This window comes from Eublepharis macularius, chromosome 5, assembly GCF_028583425.1.
Source record: "Eublepharis macularius isolate TG4126 chromosome 5, MPM_Emac_v1.0, whole genome shotgun sequence".
NCBI lineage: Eukaryota > Metazoa > Chordata > Lepidosauria > Squamata > Eublepharidae > Eublepharis > Eublepharis macularius.
In genome coordinates this window covers 173,344,651-173,367,731 of record NC_072794.1, presented here as the reverse complement: position 1 = coordinate 173,367,731, position 23,081 = coordinate 173,344,651, and the positions used below count along the sequence as shown (strand labels likewise).

The 23,081-nt window shown below is 52.6% G+C and overlaps 1 protein-coding gene across 1 annotated transcript in view; it reads left to right on the top strand.

The window, feature by feature from the left end:
- Positions 1-6,586: 6,586 nt before the first annotated feature.
- The window catches only part of VSTM2L (V-set and transmembrane domain containing 2 like), an 87,688-nt gene continuing 71,193 nt past the window's right edge, over positions 6,587-23,081 (top strand). The window contains exon 1 of the mRNA XM_054981759.1: positions 6,587-6,698. Within this exon, the coding sequence (XP_054837734.1) occupies positions 6,587-6,698 (112 nt within the window). The remainder of the gene's footprint in view (positions 6,699-23,081) is intronic.

Genomic DNA, 23,081 nt, shown 5'->3' with positions numbered 1-23,081 from the left:
CCTCAGGCTCCACCCCCAAATCTCCAGGAATTTCTCAATCCAAAGTTGGCAACCCTAAGCAGTCGTGGGACTCCAGTCCGCTGTGTCTCTCTTGTTACGCGCCGAGTCTCTTCCTGTCTCCCCTGCATCGGCAAGACCTGACAGGGGAATGGCTGGCTTCACCGGAAAAGTCCTGCTTTCCGTTTTGGAGCAGGCGCCATGGCTGCTGTTGGCCTGTCTGCCTTGATAGGCTCCTGCTAGTGTATGTTAAGAGGCCTGGCTCTTACCCTGCATTGCTCATTGTGCGGCGCTGATCCATTTAGGAAGGTTTCCCATGAATCAGTGCTGCAGAGACCCCCACCCCCACCCCACCCCCGCAGTGATGGATGAGCCAAAGGGAGCCATTTAGATGGTTCCACATACAGCCCCGTCCCGCACGGTGAATGATTTCCAATGCCAGTTTTAATTTATTTTTAAATGAAATTTGCTATTGATTCTGGATTAAAAGAACAAATCTTGCAGCAGTTACCACTGACAGCATCATGGGAGCAGCCAGAGGGACTTTTCCCAAGGTGGGATGTGGCTTTTTGGGGGGAAGACGGAGAAACCCAACCGTGATTTTCAAGATGGGCAATCATTAATCTGGGAGCCCCTTTATTCCAAATTAAAATGGCAAATCCCAGGATCTCCTGTCAATGCCAAATGCTAAGACGCACCTGAGAAAAGGAAGGGCAGGTGCTGTAGGTGGCAGATACCATCCCTGAGGCACACAGCAACAGAGAGGATGAGATGCAGCTCAACCACACAAGATCCCCAGTTCAGTCCCAGGCATGTACAGTTTAAGATTCTCAAGCATCAGGGCTGAGAGTAGGAGTGCCAGACCTCCCACTTGATAAATAAATCATATGTTGGCCCCAGAAACTTAATTATTCCACCGTTTGGGCCAAATAATAGGTTGGCAGAAGAAGTAGGATTATAGGTGGCTGTGAGCTCTTTCTGCTGGCTGGCGTGTGTGCAGGAATGAAACTAATAAAAGCATACACGTGATTTATATTTAGAAAAGAAATGAGAGTTCTTTATTGTAGGAACTCCGTACTCTGATAGGAAAGGAGGAGAGACAGATCCTAACTACCTATCTAGTCTAAGGATGGGCATGGATTGCAGGACAAGGCCTGCATTGATGCTGCCAAGATAGAGGGAGAAGGAGAGAGGGATTGCTAGCATAATGCCAGGAAGAGAAGAAGTGAGAGGGAGGAAGTCAGGAGGAGGAAGTCCCGAGAATAGCAATCTGCATATCAAAGGACAGTCAGAGCAGTAAACAGTGAACAGAGTGCCCTGACCTCTCTATCCTTCTAACTCTTTGGTTTGTCCCCCTCTGAAACCTGAGGGAAGGGACAGCGCTGGATCCTCCTCTTCCAACACTACTGTGGTTGAAGGCCTCTCCCAGGAACCCTCAATGTCCTCCTCCAGGGGAAAAAAATGTTTAAATGCCAGCTGCAAATGCGACAAAACATCACTTCCAGGTTTTCCCCGGAAGTGATATCCCATAGCTCTATGAATCTTGGGGCAAAGCTCCGGGTTTTGCTGGAAGTGACATCACGGCGTATGTGATCATGTCTCCCTTGTCCCCCATGCAAAGTCCTACCAGTTTCCAGGCATGGCCTGGATACCCTGCCTGAGAGACATCCTAGCTCAAAGCCTGGGAGAGGAATTGCCAGTCAGAAGGCCAAACTGGAGAGCCAGTTTGGTGCAGTGGTTAAGAGCGGCAGGACTCTAGTCTGGAGAACCGGGTTTGATTCCCCACTCCTCCGCTTGAAGCCAGCTGGGTGCCCTTGGGTTAGTCACAGCTCTCTCAGAGCTCTCTCAGCCCCACCCACCTCACAGGGTGATTGTTGTGGGGATAATAATAACATACTTTGTAAACCGTTCTGAGCGGGTATTAAGTTGTCCTGAAGGGTGGTATATAAATCCAACGTTATTATTTAAATTGAATGTTATTATTTCCCTAAACAGGCAAAAATTGTAACTCGTCATGTTAATTCATAGAAAAATACATGCCAGCTGTCATCTTCACAGAAATTGTGACAGTGACAAAAAATGAAGTATCATCATCTAGGCTACCTGTACATGCACACACACACACACACAACCTACACACTACTATTCTCCCTCAAGGAGATGTGCCAAATGTCTGAGACTGTTGGAGCAAGTACAGGGGGCCTCCTGAAGTCCACCACGTTCTAGAGGAGCCAAGAGTTAAGGGTCTCCCTGGCTGTTTGCTGGAGCAGGTCTCTTAATGTCCTTCCACATTGTAAAGCACTTTTTGCAATTGGAAACAGACTGATATTAATGCCGTGCAAGAGGGGATAGAGGAGGGGAGCTAGCAGAGCCCCCCACCCCACCCCAAGCAGCTGTGCAGCTCTTGTCTGGTTGAGGCTGGGTCCCAGATAAGCCCTTTCACTGGCCAAGCAGGACAGAGGCCAGCCAAAGCCACCCCCAAGCCGAAAGTCATGGAACTGAAGAATGTAGAAGAGCAGTTCCCTCATGCCAGTTGCCACCTCTATTGAGGGCATGTGGCTGAAGGGACAGCCATAGAGCTTGGGAGGTCTGACCTGCCAGCACCAGGCTCGGGGTGGATTGGGGGGGGGGAGTGTTGAAAATGAATCTCCTCTGCAGAGAGGTTTCCCCTCAGAGTTCATCTCAGGCAGGTTTGGTAGCCGGGGACAGTTCTAGGCCCGGTGGATTTTGACTGCAGTCACACTTGGAGAAATCCCAGGGGTTGAATAATGACAGAACAATCGCAACAACCTGAGGGAGACGTTACTGGCTTTGGCTCCCAACCCCATTGTGATACATCTCTGTGGTATCAGGATCCTTGGATTTTTCCTGAGTCGTCTTAAATAGAAAAGTGTTGGTGGGCTAATGGGAGAAAACAAAGATAGTTTTCTGCCGTTAGCCCACCAACACTTTTCTATTCGTGTGACCAACATGGTCCGAGTGACTCCATCCTGATTGGTTCTTCCCCACAATCTTGCAAAGACCTCTTTCTGTATCAAACCAGAATACCCCGGAAAATATTCTTGAGAATTGGATTGTGTGGAGGGGTGGGTACATTGGGCTTGCCTCGGGGGCTTGGCTGGGATCTGGCCCTCAGCCCCACCGGCCCAGGAGGGGTTGCTCTTCACCTCCCAAGACACTAATGGCTGGGAGGAAGCTGAGGCTCTGCAGTGTGCCAACCATCGCCTTGAGTCTCAGTGAGAAAAGCAGACTATAAATGACATAAAATAAAATAAATAAATGCAGCCACTCCATTGGCAGCCATCCGTCACCAAATTCAGTTCAAGATGCTGACGACTATCACAAGCAAGGCACTTTGTGACCCGCAAACCTGCAGAGCCGCCTCTCCTCCTGTGCTTTGCCACAACAGCTTCATGTGCCCAAGCGGGGCCTTCTGGGGGGGCCACCCTGCAAATGCCCATCCATACGCATTCTTGGCTGAAGATGGAAACGCCTGCCTGCGGAAGTCAGGAAGGCTCCCATGCGTCTGTCTTTTCACAAACTATGTAAAACAAAATTGTTCAGGAGAGGCTTTTTACACAGGTAATAGGGCTATATTACAGCAGAATGGTTCAGAGAGGAGGTTTTCTTACAAAGATGATACTGCGAACTAGACTACTGTGTGTAGTATGCATTAACTGTTTGCTAAATGTATTATCCTGCTCCTCCTACTTTGAATTCTGCCATTTCAGCATTGTTGAACATATCATGTTCAACTATGTAGCATTTCCCCCTGGACCAGTTTGGCTAGGCATCCTGACGGTGTTTTGCCATCTTCTGGGCGTGGAGCAGGGGTCACGGTGGGTATGTATGGGGGGAAGTAGTTGTGAATTTCCTGCATTGTACAGGGGGTTGGACCAGATGACCCTGGAGGCCCCTTCCAACCTTATGATTCTATTCTTTTTGCTTTCGTTCCAGTTTCTGTAATCCTAGTCTGATTTCATTGCTTATTAGATGCCATATCCTATCGATTGCATAGGCTTGTGGCTTGAGCCTCTGTGAAAAAGACAGACTATAAACAAATAAAGTAAGTAATGTAACAGTTATTTGTGTTGCCCCACACACTCACCCATGTGGGTGGGATAATTGGCCCTATTTGTGTCCCTAGGTCTATGTGGTGATTTCAACAGGGTGTCTTGGCGCTCAGAAGACTTAATCGCCAAACCTTTCCTGATGACCAACCTTTCCGGATGACTTCACCAAGCAAGGACAAGGCCAGGGCCTTCAACCTTCTAGGCCAGCAACCAGTTGAGTTGCTGGCCTAGAAGGTTACCAGTTGAGTACTGGGTCCGGTTCAAGGTTTTGGTGTTGACCTATAAAGCCCTATGCGGACTGGGCCCAGCATACCTTTGGGACCGCCTCTCCCCATATGTTCCCTGGAGGTCGCTTCGATCAGCTAATAAGCAGTTGCTGATGGTCCCTGGCCCCAGGGAGGTCCGCCTGGCCTCTACCAGAGCCAGGGCCTTTTCTATCCTGGCTCCAACCTGGTGGAACTCTGTCTGAGGAGACTAGGGCCCAGGGGTAAAGATTTGTTATCTTTCCACCGGGCCTGCAAGACGGAGATGTTCCGCCAGGCATTTGGTGGGGGCTAGGCTGTCCTCTTGCCGGCCATACCACTGAAGGCCGTCCACCACCCATGCAGAAGCTCACAACATCTGATGCAGGGCATTTTGTAAGACTCAGGCCCTGCATTTAAAATGCTGGATTTTAATATTTATATCCGCCACTGAGAAATTTTATTGTATACGGGAAAATGGTTTAAATGTTTTAAATGTTTATTCAATGATGTTTTTATTGTTTTAAATTGTATGTTGTAATTTGTTGGTTGTTACACCACCCTGAGCCCGTCTGATGTGGAGGGCGGTCTAGAAATGTAATGTTAAATAACAATAACAACAACAACAACTCTGGGCAGTTAAAAACCTGACGAGGCGTCACAGAACTGCTGGATGTGTCCCAGACGCGCCGTTCTCAGCCCCACCTATCTGGCAGCTTGAACTGGCGGTTCTGTCCAAGACTAGCGCGGCTCGTCCCGATGCCCACCGAAGCGGCCTTCCCTGGGCGTCCGCACAGCCGCCGGGTCGGTTCCGCGTCCCGCCGAAGCAGAGAGGAGGGCGCTGACGGGCAGGCGCCTCCGGGCAGGCTGGCGGGGCGCTGTCCGCGATCCTGGTGCTGAAACGGGCCGCGCTAAGGAGCTGTCCCTAAATCAGGTGCTGGACCCGGCCTCGGAGGAGGCGACGGAGGGGGGTCTCTTCACGCAGTGGGGCGAGGAGGGTTCGGGGACGTGATCCGAGCCCCCACCTCGAAGGCACACCCGCCCCGTTGCCAACACGTTCGCTTTGTTCTCCAGGCAAGCCTGGTGCGCTCTTGGCAACAGCAGCACAATAAGTACAGCGTAGCGCGAACAAAGCCAGAGAGCCCCAATCCGCTTGGCGGGGGTATCTCACCGAGATATTGCCCCCCGACCCGTTTTGTTGGGGGCTCCTTTCTGACCCCCCCCCCCGGACCTTTCTACTCCCTCCCAGCTGGGAATGCCAGGTCTCTATTCTAGACTGATTTGCGCCTTGGGACTTAAGCAGACTTTTCCCAGGCCCGGGGGGGGGGGGGCCGTGTTGGGCTGTAGTGGAAGAGCAAGATTCGAATCCAGGCGCACCTTCCAAACCAGTTTAGTTGGTTTCTGAATCTAGTTGGTCTCCAAGGCGCAACTGAACTCGAATCCTGTTTTTCCTAGCCTGGTGCCAGCAGGATGGGTAGCCTTGTTAGTCGGTCTGTAGCAGTAGAAAAGAGCAAGAGTCCAGTAGCACCTATAAGACTAACAGAATTTGGGGTAGGGTAGGAACTTTTGTGAGCCAAAGGCCACAGGCTCACGAAAGCTCATACCCTACCACAATTTTTGTTAATCTTACAGGTGCGACTGGACTCTTGCTCTTTTCTACTGGCACCAGCAGGAAGGCGCCCCGTTTCAGGAAACGAGGCAGAAAAATCTCTGAAGTTAAGTCCCTGATCCGAACGCATAGGAAAGCACGAGTCTCCCCTGCCCATTCCTGCACCTTCGACGAGACCCCCCAATTGCAAAGCCCAGCGCACACATGCAACGCAACACAATTCGAGGAGGGGGGAGAGGGTCTTTGTTGTTCCTTCGGCTGCCGTTGCAGCGTCCTCCCCTCCCCACATGCAGCAGGCGGCGGGAGCTGCGAGCGCCCCCCTGCAGCCCCTCCCTCTGGCACGAAGCGCCGCTTTAAAAACGCTCCCCTCGGAGAAACTTTGATGATAAATCAAGCCCTCGGATCCTTCCGCCGGGCGGGAGAGCCGCCACACCGTGGCGCCCTCCGCCGAAGGGAAGAGTCCCGCAGTCTCGGGCAGGCGGAGCGGAGCGCGGCCAGCCCAGCAAAGGCGAGCGCAGCCCAGCCGGGCACGGAGGGCAGGGCGACGGCACCGGGCGAGGCCAGGCCAGGCAGATCGCGGCCGGGGCCGGGGCCGGGGCCGCCTCTCCCCTTCCTGATGTGAGAAGGACGACGGGAGGGTCAGAAGGACGGACGCAGGGAGCGCGATGGGGGGCGCCTTTGGCCTGACGCTGGCCCTTTGCCACTCTTTGGGACTCTACCTGCAGCTCGGCGCCTCCTCGCGTCCCCCGCAATGGGAGAACCAGATCCCGGGCAACGGTGAGTCGAGAGGCGGGCGCGGGGTGGGCCGGGTGGATCCCCCCAAGGAAGAGCCACCTGGGTCTGCCCCCGGGGATGCCCGAGCGGCAGTTCCCCTTGGCCCCCTTTTCCTCTCCCTAACTGGGGGTGGGGGGATTAAAGAGAAGTCAAAGGGGGATCCCTCCCTCCCACCCGCACAACTCAAGCATGCGGAGAAGACCCCGGTCCGAATTAGTTGCGGGCCAGGGAGGTGCTGCTTATTCCGGATCGTTGGAAACGGAGTAGGTGTGGGACCGGGCGCCCCCTGCTGGGCGGGGGAAGAGCCAGGGGTGGCGTTGCCGCGCAGAAAGCACGCAAGGCAGAGCCCGCGGTTCCGGAGCCTGGGAGCCCGGTGTGCAGACTGGAGCTCCAGTAAACCCAGCTCCTACCCTGCCCCCGCCCCAGCTTCACCTGCCAGACATCGGTCTGCAGGAACTGGTGAGAAGGGCCTGCATTTTGCCTTTGCTTCCCTGTCCGCCTCCCACGGGCATTAAAGCTGGGGGGACTCTCCAATCGGTCATTCATGAAGAGCGAGCTGTTTGCGTGCGTCTGACCGAGCCTCTTGAAGAAATGGTGGCCGAATGGAGTCCTGGCGTTCTCTGCTAGGAAGGAGTCAAATGTACCAAAACGAAGCAGGGGACTTGAGGAGGAGGTCTTTCCCGGATCTGCCCCCCCTCAAATATTTGAAAGGAGGGTGTGTTGATCCTTAGGGCAGCTCATTCTCTGGGTGTGCAGAACGAAGCAGGCGGAAGGATGGAGTGAAGAGAAAGATGATAGTGGAGGAAGGTGAGGGGGTGTAAGTGCCCCCAATTATTCCCGTGAAAGAGCGAGAACTTAGGGTGCTCTGGCTGATGTGGGCGCACAAAAACTGAATGCATGCAGCCACAGACCCTACCAGGACTCTACAATACCGCCCCCACCCAACTTTAAGGTAGAGCTTGCTCTCCTCCTGGTGTCTGCCAACCCTGATTCCCAGTCCTTCTTTCAAGGGCTTGTGCAATTATTGCATCCACGAACAGTCATAGACAACTTTCCTGGAGACCCTGGCTGAAACCAGCCATTTGGCTCTCCCTGGGAAACTGCCCTTCCCTCCCGAGTAAACCTGCCAAGGACACATTCCAGAGCTTCTTGACAGAGTCAAGAGCCCCACAAACTCCAGGAGAAGCAACCCTCAAAGGGCCACCGCGCAAAGGGCTCTTCAGATCACACCCGACAATACGCACCAACACCTTCTCTGAGTATAGTGTGTGTGTGTGTGTGGGGCGGGGGGAGGTTCAGAGTATCTTTTCCTCCCAAGCTAGGTCACGCTCATGCCTTGCTGGCCCCACACCGCCATCGGCCTGGTCCAAGCCAGTGGAGCCAGCAGGGGAGTGGCAGAAGGGCATGCCAGGTGCCCCCTGTACCGTCGATGGCTGGGAGCCAGCCAAGCCCTCTCTGAGAATTGGGGGGGGGCTCTTTGTTGTGCCACTCCAAGCCATTTTGTGGGTGTTTAGGGGCAGGCACCCAGCCCTGGGGGAGGGCTGCTTCTTTTGAGCCTTCCTTGAAGTATCTGGGTTGGTCCCTGCTGAAAAGAGATAGAGCCTCGGTCTCATCCAGCAACAAGGCTCTCTGTGCGGTGTCCATCTGGGAAGAGATCCAATGCTGCCACTGTGAATGGTGAACCCATTTGGGGCTGTGGCCTTCGGAGCTATACTTGCCCCTTCACAAGGAGACTGTCCAAAGCTCCTGCTTTTCCAAGAGATCGCCCTGGGGTGCCCGATCTGGTTATTTGGAGAGTTTGTGTGTTTTATGGAGCAACTTCTCCCAGACATGGGCAGTTAAGGGAGTAGGCATGGTGGCAAAGGATCAGCAGTGCAACAGGCAAAACAGCGCCGAGAAGAGGCAACGGGGGCCCCCGCAGAGCCGTAAGAGGAACTCTGCAGACAAAGGGATCCGGGGAATCAGATGAGCTGGCAGAGGCACAACATTTTGAAGGGGTCAAAAAAAGCCCCCCGTCTTTCTCCTATCGCTCTCCTTTCTCCACCTCTTCATGCTGCACGAAAGCCTGTTTCTAGCAAGGGGAGGGGGTGAGACTTGACTTTGCAACTGGCTGTCCGGCCACCCTTGGGGTCCAGAGCTGACCCAGAAGCGGCTGGCACTGACCCCTTTGGGGATGCATCCGCTCTGCGGGCCTAAAGATGGGCTCTGCAGCTGTGTAAAGCAAACAGACAAACCAGCACCGACAGAGTGGAGGTGGGCGAGAGGAAAGATTCAGCTGTTGCATTCCTGGGCAGGCCCCAGCAGCTTCTGGTTTTCCCCTTGGCCCTCGGACGCTGGCGGGCAGGCCAACTTGCCCCAGCAGGCCAGGACCTTTCCCTGTCCGGAGGAGCCAGAAGGAGAGCAAGGTGTTAGGGCCTGGTTTCTACAGAGGTGGGGAGGCCACTTCGGCTGGGGCGGCATGAGCTGTTCGGAGCACCCCCTCGTAGATCCATCGACCCAAAGGGGTTCTGCAGCAGCTCACTTAATCATAACCGAGCCTTTTATTAACGAGGCTGAGAAGCAAGCAGTGAGTAAACGGGTCGTGTATAATAAGCCGTTCGTGTTCAGTCGGTGAATACCAATTTGATAAAAGTGGCGTGTGCTGGAAACCGGTATCAGTGGCTGCTGAGCAGATTGGAGATCGATCGTTCCGTTATTTGCTGGGGCAGCTTTCTCCCCGCAAAACAAGGGAGTGCAGGCGAGGCCACAAAAACTCACTCTGAAGCAGGCGGCAGAGCCACGGGCCTGCCATCAAGGGAGGCAGGGGCCAGGGAGAGGCAGGAGACCCTTCTCTGCCCTGCCTCAGCCCAGGATGCCCCCCAAGAACCAGGCACAGGCGAAGGGCCTCGTGCAGCTCTCCCTCAGTTCCAAGGCCTGTGGCCATTTTCTCCCTTTTGAGATCTCTTTGGGCTGCTGCCGGTGAGACCGAGGGAGGCCCCTGCTCTCACCTTTGGCAGGGAAAGGGGAAGTGGGGCGGGGAGGCGGGTTGCATGAATCCACCCAGGTGCCGTGTTCCTTTTGTGACAGAGCAGCGTCACGTTCAAGCAAGGTCTGGGCAGCGCAAATGGGGAGTGGGATCTAAAGGCAAAGCAGGTAGAGGCCAGTGGGGCAAGGGGCAGGATCAAGGAGAGCCAAGCCGCGTGCCAAGGGGGGGGCAGGGAGAGCATGCTTGAACAGCCAACCAGCAAGCCGTTCCTGATTCCTTTGACAGGGCTGATGGGGGGGGGCTGGTGCCAAGCCAAGCAGGGCAGCTTCGGTGGGGTGTCTGGCACGCATGTGTGAACAGGCAGAGGCCAACATCTGTGGGCCCAGATGCACGGCCAAATACAAGGCGAGGCACCTCTGGCTGTAGACCACCTTTTGGTGGGCTGGCTCCTGGGTTGTGAGATGGGGCCCTTTCCTTGCCCCTGGAAATCTGGCCTGCGCTTGGTGTAGCACAGTGGTTAAGTGGTTCGGCTGCGAATCAGCACTCTGCTGGTTCGAATCCCACTCCTGTTGCGAGCTCAGTAGGTGGCCTTGGGTCACACACACCCCCCCTCAGCCCCAGCTCCCCAGCTGCATTGTGGGGATAATAATAACACTAACTTGTTCTCCGCTCTGGGTGGGACACTAATCTGTCTAGCAGAGCGGTATATAAGTGCAGTTATCATCATCATCATCATAGTTGTCATTTGTTTTTTGCGGGTGCTTTTCAACCTGCCCCGAGTCTTTTGCTGAAGAAAAACAGGACGAAATGTCCTAAATAAATTAATACGATCGTCTCAGGGATCATTCCGTCTGTGGCTTTCTGGATTAAACTTGGGAACCGGAACCAATGCCTGCCTAGATTGTACAGAAGACTGTGGAACAGAAGTGAATGTGCCGGGGGGGGGGGGGGGTTGCAGTTGTTGTTTGGGGGCACACTTGCTGGGTGGGAGAGCCACGTTCTGCCCCTTCAACAGAGGCTTAACATGTGGAAAGGGGCAGCTGTGACTTTTCAGGGCATGGAGGCAAAAAACCTCTTGTGGCAAATAACATCCTGTGATGCCTCTTTTAACGGGCAGGACTTCCCCCCCCAGGCAGTTGGCAACCTTAGGAGGGCATCAGGGCAGCCTCATCTTTCACCAAGGGGGGGAGGGCACTGCTGTTCCAAAAAGGTTCAACTCAACTTGCACTCTTGCGGGGGGGGGGGGGGGAGTTTACGCTCTGGTATGTGTTAGAGGACAGGAGTTGGCAACAAAGAACCTGCGCACAGGATTTTTCTGCTACGTACACAAATGACACATGTCACCTTGTTTCACTGAATAGCTCCCCAAACCTGCACTCAAAGTGTCATTCAAAAAGACAGCAATGGGATTTAACAACAGAGGGATTGTGGCTGCATGGTGACTCGCAGAGCCCCCCCCCAAACCTGTTGATTTTCTGCCACCCCTGAAACAGTCCCCCCCCCCTTTTAACCTGCTCCCCGAGGCTCTGTCTTGAGCGCATGGCCACGCCAGGCAGTGAGTGCCAGGAGGACGCTGACCTCGGACACTTTGCCCTGAAACTCCAGCCCTTCCCTCGCTCCAGCTTCTTGTCTCCTTCTCTGCCCAACACCTCCATTGTCAAAGGGCCTGGAGCATCTTTGCTGCCCATCATCTTTGCCACGATGAGGGGGGGGGGGACCCACGAACCAGTGGCTGGTTAGAAAGGGCTGCTTTTCTCCACGGGGCAGAATGAGTCAATGGAGCCTCCTCGCCAGTGTGGTGGACAGACAACCAGGCAGAGCTCCAGTGTTGTCCCGGTTTGTCACACAGCCGGGAGTTTTCACTGCAGTGCACAAGCCTGCTAAGCCGCCGCCTCCTGCCTGCCTCTCAACTTTCCCTTTCAGCAAGTACCTTCAATTATTCATGCCTCCATTGCAGGCAGTCTGTCAAGGCTAGGCAGTGCCACGCCTGCCCTTTGCCAGCCACTGAGTGGGCAGCACATGCTGCAGGAGCAGCAGGCCAAGGGCTCTGGTGGCCCCCAGCCCAAGAGGCCTCGCCGGGCAGCACCACCAGGCACCCAGCGGCCCCCCATCCTCCCACGGCTGCATTCGCCTTTGTCTCCGCCACTGCTGATTACTCTATCCATTATGTTCATATAAACACTTTGCATTCAGTTGGATTTCCTCAAGCTTCCAGCAGGGAATTCTCTGCCCGCCGTGTTTTTCGAGCCGTCATTCAGCTCAATTGCTTACGACGCTGCTCCCTGTAGACTTGCCCCCCCCCCCCGCCACCACCAAGGCTGGAAGGCTGATGTGCAGTGGGCGAGAGGGTGGGGATTGGGATTTGGAGGGCAGCAGTAATTAATTTCCAGTTCTGAAGTTTTTGAAAGATGTGCCGGCAGCAAATGCAAGAGCGAAGCGAAGGCATCTCCACACCCAGAAAGGAAGAGCCGGGTTCAACCCAACAAACATTCTGCCTCCGCCAGGATGCCCACTCAGATGGGGGCGGGGGGTGAGGGATCTAGCCGGCACTCCTTCGCCCCAATATTGTGCATTTTCATGTTGAGTGTGCAGGACAAGCTCCTCACGTTGTCTCTCTCCTTCCCATGGTGCCACTCCGAATAGCAACCGCTGTCGCTCTCTGTTGGGGTGGGCAGAGGTCTGAGTGAGTGCTGAGCCTTTCAGGGCAGTGCTAGCAAATTCCAGTGGGGGAGCCGCTGTCGCTGGTGGACGTGGAGGCAAGAGATGCTCTTCTTACTGTTTCTGGTGGACAGCTGTGTTGGTCTGCAGTAGAAGAGCTGGCTTTGAGTCCAGTAGCACCTTAAGGGCCAACAAGATTTCCAGGGAATGAGCTGCTTTCGTCAGATACAGAATTTCAACGCTTGGAATCTTAGACCCTGGAAATCTTGTTGGTCTTTGAGGTGCTACTGGACTCAAATCTTGCTTTTCCAGTCCTTACTCATCAGCAACAAAGAGGGATCTGGTTTGTGTCACTGGCTGGGGAAATAACCTGTGGGGCCCCCCCGGCATCTGTGCAGCCTCTTGAGCAGCAGCCTGCGCAGGCTTCAGAGCCATGCCATGTGGAAGTCTTTGTCCTTGAGGGTCCCTGTTATGCCTGCGTCTTGGCATCGGGAGTCAGTGGGGAATGGAGGGCGAGAGAGAACACTTAGCAGAGGTGGGACTTGAACGCAGGACTCTTCAGATGGCTGCCACCGGAGGCACAGTTTTATGCTGTGGCCTCTGCCCAGGGTGAGCCCAAGTCATGTGGGCGGAAGGAAAATGGCAATTTTTGATAAAGCAGGAACAATATAGGGAGGGGAGAGGTAGCCAGGAAGAGCATCAGCTGCCCCGCCATCCTTGCCCCCTTCCAGATATTTAAGATGCAAGTTGCTGGTCTGCAGCTCTCGGGTTACGGGTCGGATCTGCCTCACGCCTGCTGATTCAGTACCCCTCGAGTGCTCTTCCGGAGCCTAAGCCTGAAGAACGGCAGACTTCCCCCCTCCTCAGCCAGGCAATGGGCCAGTCTGGTTCTCTCAGCCGGACTTGTTGACAGGGGCAGGTGGGTAAGGAGGACGGGTGGTGGGGGTGGAATATGTCCTCTTCCCAGCACTCCCTACCCTCAAAGTCCCTCCGACTGACCTGGCTGCTGACCACTGGTGTTAAGGGCGCCCTGAGGTCTTGCATTCTGTAGGGCAAAAAGAGGGGGGGGGCATTTCCCCTTCCTTGACATCTCACCATTTTTTCCTGCCTCTGCCAGGCTCTTAAGGAGGGAGGGTGCAGTCCCCGTGGAGGAGTCTTTGGCCAACTGAACTGAAAGCGCTTTCATGTGTTTTAGGAAAAGCTGCCCTTTGCAACTCTCGAGGTGACCCTGCCCACCACCCCCTTACCTTGTTCCTGCTCTCAAGACCCACTGTGAATTTGGACCGGTGCCCTCCTTAGTGCCTTTTAACTAACCTTCTTCTAAAATAAGGAGATTAAAAACTGCCTTCCCTTCATGCTACTTTCTGTCTGAAGTGGATATTCTAATGACGGCAAGTGAAGGCTGAGGATAGCGATGGTTATTCCTGTTTCTGTGCCCTTGTGTGTAGTAGCCCTGATTACACATTACAATCAATGCATGCACAATCTGTGTACAGTGTACGCTTCATTTTTTCAAGACATGCCTTGAGTAATTCTCGGCTGAGCAGGTGATAGAAACCTCATATTGATTCACGTACTGGTCCCCAGTTTTATTCATAAATTGAATACATATTGGCTCTTTCTCACAAACAGATGCATACATGTTCATTGTTACATGTGACCAGGCTGGTGTTTTTGTGATTTTGCAATGTGTGGAGTGACTCACTTGCTCGAGCGGCCTGAATCCATGAACTTTGCCATCTGCTCCAGGCACATGTGGACTGCCTCAGCAGCATCCTCAGCAGATGCTGCCTCCCTCTCTGTGGGCCAGGCCTGGTGTCGCCTCTCTCACCTGTGGCTTTGGGGTGGCAGGCAGGAGAGTGGGGCAGGCATTCCAGAATCGGAGCCCTTGATCTGAGCCCGCTATATGTGTGAATGGGAGGGGCTGCCTGCATGTACTTTGTAATCACACAATTTGTGCCGCTAATGAAGTTGCGTTCCTGAGACAGGAAACCTTGTAGGATGCGTTCACAAGTAATGCTCAGGACACCTTGCATCATTTCTAGAATGAGATGACAGATTTTCAAATGAGATGAGTTGTGACTTTTGTGCTAAATGTGCAGTTGGAAGAAAAGCAAAAAGCCCATTTGAGTATTTCCTATGGAATCCACCTCAGCCGCACCATAGACTTTCTGGCATTTTTGTGCTGGGCATCTGTTCAAACAACGGTGTGTGTGTGTATTCCCATTCCTCCACATTATTCCCTGTATGTCATTATTGTGACAATCATTTAATGCTTCTACATCCTGTTTTAGGAAGGAGCAGATTAGCTCTGTCTTCTTTTTGGCTAAGTTGGTGAGAAGGCACCACGGCCAGTGAGGAGGAATTTCTAAGTCTTTTTCCAAGAACTCAAAGAAATGTTTGAGTTGCCAAATGGAGCTCTCTGGGAAGTGTCTCCGTGATTCAGTAGCTGCAAGGAGAGAGAAGTTTGACTGGTGCCACTTCCCCCAGCACTATGGCTGGCAAAGGAGCCTCCCAAACGCTGGGTGTGTTTATTATGTGCTGCTTCTATATTTATGTATATGTAAATATATGAAATTTATATATTTGCATAGTTGTAATTTTAATGATTAGATGTAGTGTTTTAAAGTTTTAGTGGTATTTAATATTTTGTATCTTTGTTATCCGCCCTGAGCCCGCTGAAGCGGGGAGGGTGGAATATAAATGTAATAAATTAAATTAAATTAAATTAAATTTATTAGCTTTTCTGCTGTCTGTAAGAGAAGACAAATAACAGCAGCCTTTAGATCCAGAGGAGTTAGCCGTGTTAGTCTGTAGTAGCAAAATCAAAAAGAGTCCAGTAGCACCTTTAAGACTAACCAATTTTATTATAGCATAAGCTTTCGAGAATCAAGTTCTCTTCATCAGATGCCTGATCAAACAGCAGCCTTTGAGACTGAAAGGTCGCACCCCCAAACCTGCCACTTTTTTGTGTTTGCTACAGCAACCACACACACAGTCACCAATAATTGCTGGTTTGACTTATGAAAACAATCCCCACCACGTCCTATATGAGCATACTTGGATCAGAGGAACAAGTCAGGAGGCATAGGCAGTGGCGGTCTATCTGTGGCTCCTAGCCATGGTGACTAAAGGGAATCTCCACATTCAGAGGCAATAAACTTCTGATTAGGAGGCAAAACGGGGGAAGGCTCACCCCCTGCGTCCTGCTGTTGGCCCTCCCCTGCGAGACAGGACTAAAAGGGACCCCGGGTTTAATCCGACAGGGCTCTTCTTACTTTCTTTTGTGATCGCAGCCGGGGTGTCATTTAGAATACCCCCACCTAGTGGCGGCTTCTGGTTTTGCAAGCTCATGAATAAATGCCGGAGGGCCAACCTTGTTTAGACTTGTCGAAGGCTTTCACGGCCGGAGAACGATGGTTGTTGGGGGTTTTCCGGGCTGTATAGCCGTGGTCTTGGCATTGTAGTTCCTGATGTTTCGCCAGCAGCTGTGACTGGCATCTTCAGAGGTGTAGCACCAACTGAGATCTCTGTCTTTTGGTGCTACACCTCTGAAGATGCCAGCCACAGCTGCTGGCGAAACGTCAGGAACTACAATGCCAAGACCACGGCAATACAGCCCGGAAAACCCACAACAGCCATCAATAATCGATCTTTTGGCAAACTGTGCAAAAGCAAATTACTCAAGAGGGCTTTTTTACTTAGGCAATAGAGCTGTGCTGTGAGGAAGTGGCTCAGAGAGATGTGTTGGGACGGGATAGGGACCCCGTAGGCTATACTACTGCGTACTGTCTACTGCTGCAAGTATAATTCCATGTCATATGTCATTCCGATCTGTTTCGTTTCAACACTGTTTTCAGATCTGTATCAGATTTCTGTTTCTTTTTGAATTCCTGCAATGTAATGTCCCAGCTGTTGATCGGATTGACCCACACTGTGTAATCCACCTTGAGTCACAGTGAGAAAAGTGGACTATAAATAGCATAAATTAATAAAATAAAATAACAATTTGTTGCTTGTGGATTCAGCTACAGTTTCGGGGTAATGTTCCTGGGCAGCCCAATGTAGAGTCCATTACAGTAATCCAAACCGTTATCAGCACTGCCACCGCCCGGCTTTAAACTGAGCAGCCCTCTGGCTCTGCATGGGCCACTTGCCCCTGCTTGCTCCTGGCCTCCAGCAGCCCAGGGAGATTTTCCCAGTAAGTTAAAGGGCCAGCCGACCCCCTCCCCCTTGTTCAAATGAGTGGGGTTTTCATGGCAAGGGTTTGCCATTGTCTGCCTCTGCAATCCTGGTCTTCGTTGGAGGTCTCCCATCCAGGGCTTTTTTTTTCAGCTGGAACACAGTGGAATGGAGTTCCGGCACCTCTTGAAAATACTCATGTGTCCAGTGACCCCCACCCCTCTGATCTCCAGACAGAGATCGGGGGCTCCCCCTCCTGCCAGCTGAAGGCAATTTAAAGCACCCACTTGCAAGCGGCATAGAACCAGATGCTCCCCTACAGGGCTGGCTTCAGCTGACAGGCGGGGGCTTCCCCACCTGCCAGCAAGGCACAGGGTTTAAAGCCCCCATTTCTGTGCCCCTCGCTTGCAAGCAGCATGGAAACAGGCGCTCCCCCGCAGGGCTGGCTTCAGCTGACTCCTGAGAGTTCCACCACCCCTTTTCCCAGAAAAAAGGCCCCTGATCCCATCCAATTATTAACCCAGGCCAACCCTGCTTAGCTTCTGCTTGCTAAGGAGCTCAGGCTCTCCTGGGCTCTCCTAGCTGAATGACCCACAGCACAGGAGTCTGTGATTCTCTGCTTGGAGTTCTCGTTCCATGTGGCCCACGCACAGAAAGGCTGCTGAATTCTGTTCCTTCTTGTCCTTCACCAAGCTCAGAATGGCTTTTTCATGGGGGGGGCTATACAGCTGATCTGGAGCTCCCCTTTTCTCACCCCCCCCCCCAATTAACAGCACCTTAGCAGGATAGATTTGAGTAGAAAAATAGCCTGAAGGGAAGCAGCCAAGCAGCCTCCTTTTTCAGCCCTTCACCACAGTGGAAAGGGTCCTGGAACTCAGTTTCAGCCAGAGCTTTGATCCTGGCCCACTTTCCACAGCCTGAATGTCAGGGGAAATTGAAATATATGGAATACTTACTTTCTTATTAAACTATACTTCTCGGACTGCTTTAAAAACATGACTGTTAGCATATAAAATTGTATGAGTTGGCACAGCTACAAAGTTAAAAGGTATCGTCGACGCCTTAGTTTTGTGCAAACAAAATTGCAAAATATATCATAGTAAAGTGAGACCCAGAACCAGTGCCTGTTCCCTGAGCCACCTAAGCATGCATGTCTTAGTTTTTGCCACAAGAAACATAAGTTCAAAACAGAAAAACCATCAATTGCAGAGTAAAGCAAAGAAGAATTCTGATTTGGACTTACAAATGTTAATTTAAGATGGGTAGCCGTGTTAATCTGTCTGTAGCAATGGAAAAGAGCAAGAGTCCAGTAGCACCTATAAGCCTAACAAAATTTGTGTTAGGATATGAACTTTTGTGAGAGACACCTCAGTTCTTCAGATATCTGAAGAAGTGAGCTGTGGCTCACGAAAGCTCATACCATTAATTTTATTAGTCTTATAGGGGCTACCAGACTCTTGCTCTTTTCCATGCATTAATTTATTCATTTTTAGAAATCCCTTCTATCTTCCAGCAAGAAGATCTGGATTAAAAGATTGTCCCAAAAAACCCCGCTCCAAACCCGAGGAGCTTGGTTGACAGGTGGAACCCAACGGCCAGTCCCTTTGCCTCGTTCACCAGGAAGCCCTTCCCAGCTTGCACTCCTGAGGTCCAGTGGCCGGAGGGAGCTGGAACTAGCATTGAGGGCACCCAGTCGCTCACACATGCAAAGAAGAGGAAGATCTGGGAGAGAGGACGAACCAGAGCCATTTCAGGTTGGCTCGGCCACATCCCTCTGGGTGGTGCCTGGCTGCCAGGGCAGCTGCCCTAGCCCTCCAAGTCAACATCGCCTGCCTGTTTAAATGGAGTGGGAGGGGGCAGTTGCCAAGCTCTCGCTGGGCTGCAATGTGCGTCTGGCTGGTGATGGGCATTGGATTTGGCGGGTCACAGCTCAGCAAGGCCCTTCCTGTCCCGAATAAGCCACAGCGGGAGCTACAGAGCCGTGCTCTCCACAGGACCTCCTTGCTCAGGGCCGGCTGTCCGGCCGCCCAATCGTTCCTCGGCTCTGCTTTGCAGCCTCTTAGCACAGTCTGGAGTGAAAGCCGAGGAAGTGCTGTTTGCCATTTACTCCGCACAGCCACCCAGAGGAAAAGGCCCGTTCTCCCCTCCACACCCCCACCTGCCCCCCCGCCCAGCCTTGCTGGTACTGCATGAGAATTGGAAGTGCGCGCAGGCCTCAAGGTTAATTCAGAATCCTTGGCAAGGTGAGTTCCAGTCCCGATAGCAATCTCTGCACTGGCTGGGGCTTTTTTTGTCTTTCATTTACAGTGCAAATTTGAGATAATTCTGCCACTAATATGACAATAAATAGGGTCATGCAAGCGATTCTTCTCTGCCTGCTCAGAAAATAATCGCCCTCCCTCGGTACTCGGCGGCATGCTCTCTGTGCCCAGCAAGGCTGACACTTTCATCTGGAAAAGGGCAATTGCATAATTACGGGAAGGAATCTGCATGCGGGCTGAGAGAGGCCTCTCCACTTCTCGAAGGCAGGAACAACGGCAGCCAGATGGTTGGCAGGCAGAATCCCAGCCCTCTTGCCTGCGAGCGACCAGCGAAGGCTGCTGGCACTCCAGAAGACAAAAGATGGAGGGAAGCCGCTCAAGGGCAGGGGCACAGCGTGTGTGAGGGGGGCACGTCCTCTGCGGTTTTTGACTGGGAGTCCTGGCCACTGCCTGCCCCGGACCTTTCAGCTTCAACCCAGCAGGGTCCCGTGGTGCTTCTCTGATGGGACAGGCCCCAGCCCATTCATTGTAGGGACTGGGTATCTATCCAGGCCGTGGCACCGAGTAGCTGCCACCTGCTCTGCCTTCTTGCGGTACCAGCTGGGAGAGAAGGAGCTTTAAGAAGAGCCTTGCTTGATCAGAGGCAGGGTTCAGCATGTTTCTGGGCATGTTTCCCAGAATTCCAGAAGCAGGGCAGGAAGGGAACGGGTCTGGTGTTCATGCTGCTTTTGAACATGGAGGTTTTATCTGTCTGCTATGGTTAAGGGCTAGTTTGTCTGTGATGCAGAGGAGTTAGCCTGGTTAGTCTATAGTTGCAAAATAGCAAAGAGTCCAGTAGCACCTTTAAGACTGGCCAACTTTATTGTAGCATAAGCTTTCAAGAACCACAGATGCCAGATGCATCTGACGAAGAGAGCTGCGGTTCTTGAAAGCTTACGCTACAATGAAGTTGGTTTGTCTTAAGGTGCTGCTGGACTCTTTACTATTTTGTCTACAATGGTAGACCTATTCAGGGCCGGATCGAGGGGGGGAAGGGGGTAGCCTGCCCCCAGTGCTGCCAAAGAGGGGGTGCTGGGCACGGCTGCCTGCTGCCAGGAGCGCACCATGGCTTGTCATGCGGCCCTCGCCAGCCCCGCCAATGGGGCGGCTGGCTTGCCGTGCACGCAGGACCTCCCAGCCCTGCACTCAGCCACCTGCGCGGCATGCCAGCTGCCCCAGCGGCAGCGCTCGCCCTCGCCGCCACCAGCTCCACAGTGCTCCATGCGCTGGGGTGGCTGGCTTGCCGTGTGGGCAGCACGGGGAAGCAGGGCAGGCAAACCACGCAGAGGGCCTCCTAGCCCTGCACTCAGCTGCCTGTGCGGCAAGCCGGCCGCCCCAGTGCACACCCGCACCGCTGCCGCCAGCTCTGCGTCGCACAGGGCACGGGAGCGGCCGGCTTGCTGTGCGGGCAGCATGCCTCCCACCATGCATGATGATGTCATGAAAAACGACGTCATCACGCAGCACCGGGAGCATGCACATGCGTGCGCATGCATGCACAGAGACCCCAGCAAGGGGGTCTGCACCTGTAGATCTGGCCCTGGACCTATTCTCCTTACTCATTTCTCCCATTCTTTCAGATCAGAATTAACGGCCATCCCCACATCTTGTGGCAGTGGATTCCACAAGTTCACTCTGAGGAGGAGGAAATGGTGACTTCAGAATATACTGCAGATTTTAGTTGAAATCCCTCCCCAGATCCACCCATCCGCAGCCTCCGCCCCCAAATCTCCAGGAATTTCCCAACCTTAAGCTGGAAACTTTGTTCCCAGCCCAGCCAGGTGGGCTCAGACTGGAAGGCAAGAGGGCCTCTCAGGGGCTGAGCTACAGACAGGGCCCTGCCTGGCTCCTGGCGCTTCCCTCCTCGGCCAGACTCCAGTTCCATGAAGGCGAAGGGAAGGGAGCCCAAGGGGAGCTGAGCCGCTCGGCAATTAGGCCTTTGAGCGCCTCACCTTGCCAAGCCATAATAACTGGTGAATTATGACAAGGGGCTTTGTGGAAGGCACTGAATAAGCGGTACTCAATCACCGCCCCACACATAATCACAGGCACCCGAAGAGCCAGAGGAACAGCAACATTCGCCCGACAGTGATGGAGAGGCCCCCGCCCTGCCACCCCGATCTCCCCCCTCCCTCTCTAGCTCTTGGGGGCTGCGGCTGCATCCTGCCTGCCGGTGGAGTGCCCTGTCTTCCTGCTTTGAATGGTAAACCAGTGGGCAAAGCAGGGCTTGTTTTATCATCAAATGTGTGCGTTACGTGCCGTCAAGTTGCCTCCAACCTATGGCGACTCTGTGAATGAAAGACCTCCAGAATGCCCCATTATTAACAGACTTGCTCAGATCCTGCAAAATGGAGGGTGTGGCTTCCTTTATGGAGTCAAGCCATCATGTTTTAGGTCTTCCCCTTTTCCCACTGCCTTCCGCTTTTCCTAGCATTATTGACTTTTCCAGAGAATCTTGTCTTCTCACGATGTGACCAAAGTACAAGAGCCTCAGTTTTCTCATTTTAGCTTCTAGGGAGAATTCAGGCTTTTTTTTTATTGTATATTTTTTGTGCATTTCCTTCAAAACATCCTTATTCCCGTACATATATACCCATTGCCCTCCAACCCCTCTCCATAAGTTCATATACAGTTTCTATATCTTCGGCAGAAGTCCCTTGTAAGAATCATTCTTCTATTTATCTTGTTTCTTCACATCCGGATAAGAGGAGTTAGTCTCTGAGTCTTCTCCTTCTTCTATTCCTCCTTGATTCTCCTTCCTCTTCCTCCTCACTTAATTCATCGAATTCAGACGATTAGATCTAGCACCCACTTATTTGTCTTTTTAGCTGTCCATGGGATCCGCAAACCTCACCTCCAGCACATTTCACATGAATAAATTTTCTTCCTGTCAGCTTTCTTCACCGTCCAACTTTCACATCCAAACATGGCAATGGGGAATACCATAGTTTGGATTATCTTGATCTTGGTTCCCAGAAGGACATCTTTATCTTTAAGGATCTCAAGGATTTATCGTCAAATATTGTACAGCAATTTTAGCTGCTTTGCAATATTCCCAGAAGATACAAGAGGGGGGCAGCCAGATGACCAGAAACGAACCGGCCTGGTTTGCTCCAGTGCCTTTGAGCAGCTGCTGGATCTGCAAAATCCAGGCAGAGAAGCGGACAATCCCAAGCTCACGATGCTCAGCAGCCAACATCTGCGGATCCAGCAGCTGCCCGAGGGCCAGGAGGGACCTGGGGCAGCAAGCACAGCTGCTTCTCTCCACGGCTCCAAAAGTGCTCCTCCCTGGCCAAAAAAATGGGGGCTGCAAACAGTCCAGCACAGAGCAGGAAATCCCTGTGAAGAGCTCCAGGCGGATCGCTTCGGAACTGGGGGAGTGGGCAACAATGCGGAAAATGAAGTTCAAGGTAGGCTAGCATAAGGTGATGCCCATCAGAACCAAAAAAAAAATCCTCACTATAAATATATGTTGATGGAGTGTCAACCGGCTGAGACGGAGAGGGAAAGAGATCTGGGGGCCGCAGTGGACAGACTTATTGTTTGGCAGCTCTCTCAGTGATTGGCGGCGATCAAAAGGCAAACTCCATGCCGAGGATTATCTGGAAAGGAAAAGAAAACTGCCAATATTGTAATGCCCTTGTACAGAGCTATGGAGCAATCTCATTTGAAGTATCGTGTGCCGTTCTGGTCACCGCCGTATCTCACAAAGGATATTGCCTGCTGGAAGAAGTACAGGAGAGGGCAAAGGGGGACATGGTAGAGTTTTACAAAATTAAGCACAGGGTAGAGCGAGTGGACCGAGAGAATCTTTTCTCCCCCTCCCATGATACTAGAAGATGGAGGCACCCAATGAATAACAATAACAATAACAACAACAACAACAACAACAACACAACATTCAATTTATATACCACCCTTCAGGATAACTTAATGCCCACTCAGAGCGGTTTACAACGTATGTCATTATTATCCCCACAACAACAATCCCCCTGTGAGGTGGGTGGGGCTGAGAGAGCTCTGAGAGAGCTGTGACTGACCCAAGGTCACCCAGCTGGCTTCAAGTGGAGGAGTGGGGAATCAAACCCGGCTCTCCAGATTAGAGTCCTGCCGCTCTTAACCACTACACCAAACTGAAACAGATTGGCATGAGGTTCAGAATAGACAAAATGGAATACTTCTTTGAATCAATGAGTTCAGGGGTGGGCAATTGTTTTGGCTCGGGGGCCACTTTGTGGGAGCGGAGGTTAGCGGAGGGCCGCACCTTTTAAAATGATTGCA